Genomic DNA, 10,783 nt, shown 5'->3' on the forward strand with positions numbered 1-10,783 from the left:
ATAATTTGAGAAAAGGGCTCTCTTAACTGTCTTGGATACTGCCAATAGATAATTCATAAAATCTTTTTAGGTGGGTGTTATCTTTATTTGCAGTTTCTAAAGCAATCTAAAGGCACTGATAGAAATAAGAATGACCTGAAGCTGGCTTCCTTTGTCAGCCAGAAACAGTCCCGGCTAGCCAGGTGGCCATATTTGCTTCCGGCAATTGCGGAGGAGCTGAAGCCATTCGCAGCCATGATTAGTGCTGGCACTCACGGCCTTGGGCGCCGCCAACTAACGTCATGGCTCTTCTTGCTGATCCTACCCACCCCAGTTTTACACCAGTGGTTCCAGGGTTCTCCCAGCCTCTCTCAGTCCCACGCCCCGAAGCTGGGAAGGTCTAAAGCGAAGATAGAGAGAAGAGCCGGAAGTGGTGAGGACCTTCAAGCACGTGATGAGGGACCCTCCGGTGCTGTCACGTGACTCGTCATTCCTGGGTGCGGAAAGTTTAGGTTCTCTTAAAGGTACAGCCTGCAGGGCCCCCTACTTTAGAGGCTGCGGGGGCAGAGTCCGACGGGTGGGGGCGAGGTGGGGCGTGCGAGAGCGCGAGATGGAGCGTGGGGTTAGGGTCGTGGCTCGTGGGGCGCGAGTGCAGCCGAGAAGCCGGAGCTGGGACCGGCAATGAGGAGTTGATCCCTCTCACCTGTCGCAGACTCTCATCCGCCCCATCGGAGCCAACCCTGAACTCTCGCTGACTTTGGACCCCTCGGGGGACCTGAACTTGATGCCATGGGAGGCTGTGCGGGCTCGCGGCGGCGCCTTTCGGATTCAGAGGGTGAGTATTCCTGCCCACCCTCAGGGGATTGACTCTCTCTGTCCCTGAGACCTACCTGACAGGCTAGGGCGCTGGTCGGTCCCTGGAGAACACCCGTTGGGCCATCGTGCACCTGAGAGTGGGGTGGGGGCCCGCTTCTTCTCTCCCTTCCAGGGGAGGAGGCCGATCCGACACCTCGGCCCCCGCTGCAGGACCGTCAGGGCGCGCATTGGAAGAACGCCGTGGGCTTCTGGTGAGTGGCCTGAAGAAGTAAAAGTAGGGTGGGAAGAGGGAAGCCACAAGAGGGATGAGGGGAGAAAGAGTTGAGCTTCCAAAAAGGAGCTGAATCCACAAAGTAATTACTGAACCGCTTGGTTTGCCCTGACGCCATGCATAAATTTCCCAAATTTCACTCATTCCCTTGTCACTTTCAACTTTTGGCCAGCTTTGCATATCGACCCGTAGGGTTATTTTCTTCATGTTATTACTCCAACCAACTCAGCCTTTAAATCTTTAAATACATGTATTTTTTTAAAGAAAACTGTAAATCACTACTCTGGACAGAAAGGCAGTATTTTCCTAATACATGTTTAAGTAAATACATCACTGCCATTTGGGGGGGGGAGGGTGCTGTGTTGGGTGTTAGTTGCATAGTTGCAGCACTCTGGATCTTCGTTGAGGCATGTGGGATCTTTCCTTGCAGCACACAGACTTCTCTCTAATTGTGGCATGTGGGTTTTCTCTTCTCTAATTGTGATGCACAGGCTCCAGGGCGTGTGGTTGTGGTGCGCAGGCTCTCTGGTTGAGATGTGTGAGCTCAGTAGTTGTGGCACATGGACTTAGTTGCCCTGCAGCATGTGGGATCTTAGTTCCCCTCCCCTGCATTGCAAGGCAGATTCTTTACCACTGGACCACCAGGGAAGTCCCGTCACTACCTTTTAAAAGTCATCCATCTACCTCCTAAAGTCATTCAAATACTGAGCCTTGGGAAATACTTCTAGCACTAACCTAAACATCAAGGACTTGGGTAGCAGATTGGGTTGGAAGTTAGGCTCTCTCTCTCTGAGCCTCAGTTTCTTAGCAGTAAAATGGGAAGAGCAGCAGTACCACTTCGTAGGCTTGTGAAAAGGACACATGAAATCCTGGTGCTGGGCCCAGGTCCCTTCCCATCACTGACAGCAGCTCTGGGAGATGAGAGTAAGTGAACCAGGTATTATTTTGTTTTGATCTCTACAGCAGTCTGTGAGATAGTCAGGAGAGAGATTTGTATCCCCATTTTACACATGAGTAGACTGAGGCCACTCAAGTGGGAAGTGGCAGACTTGGGACCTGAACGTAGTCCTTTGGGCTTCAAGCCCGCAGGTTCTTTCTACCGTACCAGTCAGAGACAGTGGATCAGTGGATGAGAAATGCCCCAGGAACTGAATCATGGTGGGAGCTTGGAGGAGAGAGTCATCAAGGATGCCTTCCTTCTCTTCCTGGGAGAGGTCTCAGAGATTAGATGTGAACCTAAGTTTGTCATCCCAAAGTCTGTATTTCTAACCCTTGCATTAAATGAGGTTGGGGTCTGGCCATAGAGAAAAAAGAAGGCACAGGAAAGGGGGAGGTTTGGTGCTAGGACTGTGAATAGATTGTAGTCCTAAAAGGAGGTTATGATCTATTCTTATATGTCAATTATATCTCAATAAAACTGGGGAGTGGGGCAATCTGTCCTGCTCATTCCAGGCTCCTGGGCCTCTGCAACAACTTCTCTTATGTGGTGATGCTCAGTGCTGCCCACGACATCCTTAGTCACCAGAGAGCACCTGGGAACCAGAGCCACGTAAGTGACCCTCTCTACCACCACCACCACCATGTTTAGTCCCTATGGGAAGATGAGGGACTCACCCTTGGGCAGAGACCCACTTGAAAAACTCATGGGATGAGGTGGCTAAGGGGTGGGGCAAGATGGCTAAAGTTCCCAGACCTCAGAACAGGAAAGGTCTTTATGAGTCGGTTGGTTCTTGCAAACCAGTTACAAACTCAAACGTTGGCTGGGTAGGACTACGGTCTAAGGTGTGGTTTTTTAACCCTGGCACTGTGGACGTTTTGGGCTGGATAATTTTTTGTGTGACTTTTCCTGTGCACTCTAATATGTTTAGCAGCATCTCTGGCCCCTACCCACTGGATGCCAGTATCTCCCACTCTCTAGTTGTGACAACCAAGAATGTCTTCAGACAGTGCCAAATGTTCCCTGGAGGGTATAATCACCTCTGGTTGAGAACCTCTTGTCTATGATGAGCTGGAGGATGCAGGCCCAAGGGGAGCAGCTACCACCTTGCAGGTCCAACAGGGGATTTGGTCCAAGATCAGATTTTTCTGAAAACCTGTTTTTTTTCAAATGAAAGCTCCCACAGGTGTTACCCAAATAAAGTCCATTTACAGGACCATCTTTGGCGTGTGGACCATTAGTTTGAGACGTCTATGGAAACCTCCCTTTGTGCATTGTGCACATGGAGAAACTGAGGTCTTAAGAAGCCAGTGCTGACCCAAGGCCATCCTTCCAGTTAGAGCAGAGGAGCTGGGAGTGGAGCCAGGCGCTGTTTGTCTGCCCCCCCGCCTGCCTGGGTGAAAGACTTTCTTCTTTCACATCAGGTGGACCCAGACCCAACACCCACCTCCCACAATAGCTCATCTCGATTTGACTGCAACTCTGTCTCCACGGCTGTGAGTACCCACCTGGTCCTCCCTTCACCCTTACTCTGGACCCCACCCACACCCCGTCAGTACCCAGCAGGTACTGTCATGACTCTATCAATTAAGACTGCCGCTTACAGAGCCCTTCCTGTGTGCAGCGTATATTGGCTTATTGAATCCACACAACAGTACCATGAGTTAGGCTCTATAATCGTCCCTGTTTTCCAAATCAGGAACCTGAAGGTCAGAGAATGTGAATACCTTGACCCATAGCTAAGGAGCAGCAGACCTGGGACTGGAACCCAGATCTGTGTGACTTCAGAGCCTGTGTTTGTAGCAGGTCTCATGGGCTGGTTTCTGTCTTGCCTTGGCCGCTTGGTTGGAAGGGCTGTCCCTGGGAAGGTCTGGGGTCTCATTCTGTTCTCCGGTCCCAGGCAGTGCTCCTGGCAGACATCCTTCCCACCCTCGTCATCAAATTGCTGGCTCCTCTTGGCCTTCATCTGCTGCCCTACAGGTCTGGGTGGGGGTGGCGGGAGGAGAGGCAGGTGGGATCTGAGAGCGGGGAGGCTGGGAGAACAAAGGAGGTGGCGGGAGGGCTGGGGAGCTGAGAGTGGTCGCTGACCACCCCCTCCCCTCGTATCTCCCTTCAGCCCCCGGGTGCTCACCTGTGGGATTTGTGCGGCTGGAAGCTTCATCTTGGTTGCCTTTTCTCATTCGGTGGCAATCAGCCTGTGTGGTGAGTGTGAAGTTTTGTGTCCGGTGGGGGGTTCAAAGGAACCACAGCAGAGCATCCTTCCAACTTCCCAGAAGAGAGGTAACCCCCAGAAGCTGCTAAGACTGTCATAATAGGAGATGGGAGATGAGGTCAATTTGGAGGAGTAGGTGGTGGGGGAGATGGGAGGAAATGGATGGATTAGATGGAGATTGACATGAGCAGAGTCACCAAGACTCCGTAATGGAGATGGAGGAGGCCCCAAGGATGAGTTCTTGGGAGTTTCCTGGTGGTCCAGGACTCAGTGCTTTCACTGCCATGGCCCGGGGTTCAAGCCCTGGTCAGGGAACTAAGATCCTGAAAGCCTCGCAGTGCGGCCAGAAAAAAAAAAAAGAGTTCTTGCTCCTGGTTTGATAACTAGTTGGATGGAGGCACCATTCCCTATGAGAGGACATGCAGAGGAAGCTGTTGATTCTACTTCAGATCTGGAGCCCAGCCTGTCCAAGGGATCTGATCTTAGCCCCTCTGGGCAGATGCAGAGGCGGCTGTGGCCACGCCCCTTAGGGGATTGGGGGTATGGGGAAAGGCTGGGTGTGGCCACTGCCATGCTTATCCTCCCCCAGGTGTGGTCTTGGCTAGCATCTCTTCAGGTCTGGGGGAGGTCACCTTCCTCTCACTCACTGCCTTCTACGCCAGGTAAGCAGGCAGAGCAGGGAGTGAGGGGAGGGGGTCCCACTGCTGGCCTGGTCCTTCTTAGTGCTACTGTGTTCTCCTCCTCAGGGCTGTGATCTCCTGGTGGTCCTCAGGTACTGGGGGAGCAGGGCTTCTGGGGGCACTGTCCTACCTGGGCCTCACCCAGGCTGGCCTCTCTCCCCAGCACACCCTGCTGTCCATGCTGGGTATCCCCGCCCTGCTGCTGGCCAGGTAAGCGGCCGGGGCTGGGAGGAAGAGGGATTCGAGGAGAGAACTTGGTCATGATCCCAATCTTCAGATCCCTACAGCCATGGGGGGCGGTTCTGGACTCTGATAGGCCTGAACTTGGCTTCTGGAGCCGCGACTTGTTAGCTGTATTGAATGGGACAAGTTGCTTTACGTCTCTGACCCTCAGTTTTCCCATGTTTCAAATGGCGGTAGCTTTCCTTGCTTCCCCATGTGATGACATGCGTGAAGCTTTCGGTACGATGTGGTTCCCATGATGATTTAAGGGGGACAAGGGTGGATTCTGTTCATTTTGTGTGCATTTTCCTGTGTATTAGGAAAACAATTTTAATTGGTCGATCAAACCTATGATTTCACAGATTTTTACTTAGGACAAGACCAGGTAGAAAAAGTGAATCAATTGAAGGGAAATATTAAGTAAAAAATATTATATACAGGAGGAATGTGGGTATGGCAAATATCATGAAGACAAAACATAAGTGACCGAACTTTGGAAAGTTCTGGCCTAGCACAGGATGAACACGTGGTAACGTGATAAACGGTATCTAGAGTGGCTATTAGAAAAATAACAAGAAAACATGCTTGGTGTGAGCCAGGAGTCAAAACGAGGGCCTGTGAATTAGAAACAACATTTCTAATGTTTCTCAATGTATCTGAGATACATTTCAGCTCCAGAGAGAAAAAGCATTTTTGCACAGTTGGAGTTCTCTGGCCGGGGGTTAGGGTGCCTTGGAGGAGAGGAGGAAAGAGGGGGGCAGCCCTGGGAGGGGAGGGAGTGCCCTTTCCAGCCTGACAGAGGCTTTTTAATCTTCTCTTCGTTCTGCCCACTTCTAGCTATTTCTTTTTGCTCACGTCTCCTGGGCCCCAGGACCCTGGAGGGGAGGAGGATGCAGACACAGCAGCCCGGCAGCCCCTGATAAACAGCGAGGCCTCCGAGTTGAAGCCAGGTAGGAGACACAGAAGCCCGTCAGAGCAGTCACTTTCTCTGTCTGAGTTTCAGCCTTTTCCTCTCTACTGTGGGCAATCAGAAGAGGAAGTGGATGGGCGTGCCGGTGATGGTGAGAGCCAATCACATTCGTCTATTCAAGAAATACCCATTGAGTACTGACTGTGTGTTGTACCATTTGTAAACAAATAACCGAATTGCAAGCACATTGTTTTCACGCATTGATAAGAACTAGAAGAACATAACGGAGTGATGTGCTTAGAAATGACAGATGGGGGGACTTCCCTGGAGGTCCAGTGGTTAGGACTCTGCACTTCCACTGCAGGGGGCACAGGTTTGATCCCTGGTCAGGGAACTAAGATCCCACATGCCTCGCAGCGTGGCCAAAAAAAAAAAAAAAAAGATAGATGGGGGCATGAGAGGGGTTCTGCTTAGAGAAGGTGGTCAATGAAGGCCTTTTTGAAGATATCTCATAGGGCATCGGGGTGAATAGGTTCCGGGCAGAGGGAACAGCACATGCTAAGGCCCTGTGGTGGGAATAAGCTTGTGTGTTCAGGAAACAGCTAAAAGGGCCCAGTGTGGCTGGGGTGGGGGTGTACCGCTGTCAAGCTATACAAGAGCCATGAAGAGGTCTCATCTAGCTGCCTTTTTTTTTCAATCATCGTGGAATATCCATAGCATGAATTTACCAGTTTAGCCGTTTTGAATTATACAATCCAGTGGCCTGTGTGCATTCACACTGTAGTGTTGCCTGGTTGATTCTTTTTAAGATGTATTTGTTTGTGTATTTACGTATGTATGTATGTATTTATTTTTGGCTGCGTTTGGTCTTTCTCTAGTTGCAGTGAGTGGGGGCTACTCTTCATTGCGGTGCACAGGCTTCTCAGTGCGGTGGCTTCTCTTTGTTGAGGAGCACTGGCTCTCGGCACATGGGCTTCAGTAGTTGTGGTGCGTGGGCTCAGTAGTTGTGGCTTGTGGGCTCTAGAGCACAGGCTCAGTAGTTGTGGTGCACAGCCTTAGTTGCTCCGCAGCGTGTGGGATCTTCCCTGACCAGGGATCGAACCTGTGTCCCCTGCATTGGCAGGTGGATTCTTAACCACTGCACCACCAGGGAAGTCCCTGGCTGGTTGATTCTTGCACACCGGCACGGCTTGTTTGAGTCAATGTGCCAACCTGACCTACCCTTCTCTCCCTACCCGCCCTAGGCTCCAGCTCACACCTCTCCCTTCAGGAAAGGTGGACTGTGTTTAAGGTAGGGATGGTGGCTGTGACATGTCCCCTGCAGCCAGTGTTCATCTCCCAGCCTCCCACTTATGTCTCCTGACCCTTCCAGGGCCTGCTGTGCTACATCGTCCCCTTGGTGCTGGTTTACTTTGCTGAGTATTTCATCAACCAGGGACTGGTGAGTGAGGGCTCCTGGGAGGGGTATGGGAATAGTGATGGAGGTGGGTACCCACACGTCCCCATCTGGGTCTCCTCCGTCTGGTATTTGGTACAGTTTGAACTCCTCTTCTTCCGGAACACGCTCCTGAGTCATGCTCAGCAGTACCGCTGGTGAGAAGAGTGAGGGTGGGTGGCAGGACGGGTGGTGGACTGGGGTGGGCTTGGGGGGCCCTTGATGATAAGGACTGGGGTTGGGAGGGGCTGCCCTGCTGACTAGGCACCGGAGGGGCTTCCTCCTACTCCCTGCCCCCTCAAAGGTACCAGATGCTGTACCAGGCCGGTGTCTTTGTCTCCCGTTCCTCTCTCCGCTGCTGTCGCATCCGCCACACGTGGGTCCTGGCCTTGCTGCAGGTACTGAGCCCCTGGCCCTCACTCTCCTCCTGCCTTGGCTCCCAGCTTTCCCAGGCCCCTATGTTTCCCTCCCTCAGCAGGGGGTATTGATTGCATACCATCATGTTCTAAGCACAGGAACAGAAGCCAGCAGGAATCTTTGTAAAATGTATGGCCTCAGGACGCAGGCAAACCTAAGTGCAGATCCTAGCTTCTGTACTCAGTCGCCATGTGATTTAGGGCAGGTCCCTGAACTAATCTGCACCTCAGTTTCCTCATCTGTAAATCAGGTGTGGTTGTGAGAAATAGAAATGCAAAGAATGAAAGAACAAAAATTTGTATTGTGTCTTAGTCAGTTAAAGGCACTTATTTAATCATTATTTGCCCAAGCCTTATGCAGAGAAGCAGGCTTTCAAATGATGTTTCTAATGTAGAGAAAATATCCAGTTCTTTTATCCTGGATGGTTAATTACAATAGAATCAGTGGGGCTGGAGTCAAAAGGTTATTTATCTCAAGGCTGGCGAGCAAGTTCATGGCAAAGGTCATGTAAGTGATTAAGCTTTAAATGAACAAAAACACCTTTCCCTGCAAAAGTCTAATGATAGTTTTATGTAACCAGCATTCATGTTTCATTGTCATATGTCTACAGCCACTGAAGGTAACTGTTAAAAAAACCTTCTTCTTTTTTTTTTGGAAAAGAAAACATGATTTTAAACATTCATATCTTCTCATTTGTTTCTAAATGTCAGCGTTCTCAGTGGTCTGACTTGAAAACACTCTAAGACAAGTCCTTGGCAACCTCCAAATTATTCTTCATGACCCTAATATCCCTCTGGGCCATAATCTTGGGAGCAAAAGGGCATATAAAAAGTCACCTTTAAAATAAAGTTGCAGCTATTATAGGAAGGCTCTTTGCTCTTTTTAATAACTTTAACTCAATTCTATGACAACAAGATAGAGAAGTAGGATAGATTACACTTTAATGTTATGTCAACAGCATGCAAATATCCTCTTTCTTCCTTATTTATCTAAGCAGGACTGCCAGCCCAGGGCTTTGTATCCACAAAGTCCCAGACTGTATCAACATTTTTTTTTTGGACCGCACTGCATGGCATTCTGGTTCTTAGTCCCCCAGCCAGGGATGGAACCCGTGCCCCCTGCAGTGGAAGCACAAAGTCTTAACCACTGGACCGCCAAGGAAGTCCCTGTATCAACAGCTCTTAACTCAGCGTTCTGCATTAGATGCCACTGAAATGTGTAGCTTATGACCTTAGCTATAATTTTAAGCAAGGCTGCTCATAGAATTAGCAGCTTATAATCATTTAATTCCATTACAGAAAGTGCCTGGCCTAATGCTCCAGATGAAAGCGTCTGCAGTGTTTCTAGGGTCACGTTAGTGTTGCCAGGGTGTGTTCTCTGAGCCCCTCTCGGTCTTCCTGAATTAGAACCTCTGAGGACGAGGCCTGTGTAGATAACAAGATCCACAGGTGATCTGTGCGTACTTTAGGCATGTGACCCACTGGGGTGGCTCGCACACTGGGGACGCGACCCTGTGTGCTGAGAACTGGGGTAGTGGGATCCCCTGAAGGACTGGGGTGCAGAGAAAGGAACCTATAGCCTTGGGTGGGGTCAGCAAGCCTTCTTAGAGGGCATGGGAACATCTAAGCTGTGATTTCTCAACCCTGGCGTTACTGGCATTTCAGGCTGGATCCTTCTTTGTTGTGAGGCTGTCCTGTGAGCTATACACTATCAAGCAGCATCCCTGGCCTCTGCCCACTAATGCCCGTAACACCCTCCCTTCCTGGTTGTAATGACCAGGAACATCTCCAGATGTTGCCAGTGTCCCCCAGGTGGCAAAATCACACCCAGTTGAGAACGTCTGGTCTCACCATAGCCTCAGTTTGGTAAAATAGGGGGAACCTCGCCATTCAGGGAGCTTTTGGGGGGAGGAATGAGATCATAGGAGTGAGAGGGACCCTGATCCAAGCTGAGCTGTGAAAGGGGGTGATTAGGAGAGCCAAAGTGGGGGAAAGTGGTATAGCATCCCAGGTAGTAAGAGTGACACCGGCAAAGGGAGGAGGAGAGGAGACCCCCAAGGTCTAGGATGCTGGGATTCAGTAGGGAGAAGGCCTACCCCACATCCCAGCATCTGACAGGCCAGCTGGGTGTTGGGATTTGATCCAGGCCTGTCAGCCCTCACCCACATCAGCATCTCCCAGAACCAGGGCCGTTGGATGGGATGGCACCTCCCTTCCTGCCCACCTCTGGTCCCAGGCTCAGGCCTCTCCTCCACCTGTACCCACAGTGCCTCAACCTGGCCTTCCTGCTGGCGGATGTGTGGCTGAGCTTCCTACCGAGCATCTACCTCGTCTTCCTGATCATTCTGTATGAGGGACTCCTGGGGGGCGCGGCCTATGTGAACACCTTTCACAACATTGCCGTGGAGGTCAGCACCAGCTGGGTGAGGGGTGTGGGTGGGTGGCCTCTCTGAGAAAGTCCCAGGCAGGGGTATCTAGGACTGAAGCCTCACCCCTGCTCTCCATCCTCCCCAGACCAGCGATGAGCACCGGGAATTTGCCATGGCAACCACCTGTATCTCCGACACCTTGGGGATCTCCCTGTCTGGGCTCCTGGCCCTGCCTCTGCACGACTTCCTCTGCCAAATCCCCTGACACTCTGACTCCTTGGGACATAGGACACACTGACCAGGGCCCACACTGACAGGTGGGCAGGTTGGACCGACCCCAGGCCCAGAGTCCAGAGCCCACCCATGAGCTCTGCCACTTCGCCCCACCCACCCCCACACACACTGTCCTTACACGGCTGGGATGTAGAAAAGTGCTGAGGTCCTGTTCCCCTTTGATGGAGGGGCAGCAGTTTTCTTCCACTTCCAAACTGGTTTCTTGGCCTTATGCCTTCGGAATAAATGCCTATTTTATCAAA

The 10,783-nt window shown here is 51.2% G+C and overlaps 1 protein-coding gene across 1 annotated transcript; it reads left to right on the plus strand.

Annotated features, from left to right (window-relative positions):
• The first annotated feature begins 176 nt into the window (after window positions 1-176).
• CLN3 (CLN3 lysosomal/endosomal transmembrane protein, battenin) lies at window positions 177-10,783 on the plus strand. Its single transcript, XM_057748885.1, has 16 exons — window positions 177-503; window positions 692-814; window positions 968-1,046; window positions 2,519-2,615; window positions 3,428-3,499; window positions 3,904-3,983; window positions 4,120-4,205; window positions 4,805-4,877; window positions 4,962-5,105; window positions 5,955-6,067; window positions 7,272-7,318; window positions 7,400-7,468; window positions 7,565-7,620; window positions 7,767-7,860; window positions 10,146-10,286; window positions 10,393-10,783. Exons 2-16 carry the CDS (start codon window positions 769-771, stop codon window positions 10,510-10,512), a joined length of 1,317 nt encoding a protein of 438 aa, XP_057604868.1. The 5' UTR covers window positions 177-503; window positions 692-768; the 3' UTR covers window positions 10,513-10,783.

This window comes from Hippopotamus amphibius, chromosome 9, assembly GCF_030028045.1.
Source record: "Hippopotamus amphibius kiboko isolate mHipAmp2 chromosome 9, mHipAmp2.hap2, whole genome shotgun sequence".
Taxonomy (NCBI): domain Eukaryota; kingdom Metazoa; phylum Chordata; class Mammalia; order Artiodactyla; family Hippopotamidae; genus Hippopotamus; species Hippopotamus amphibius.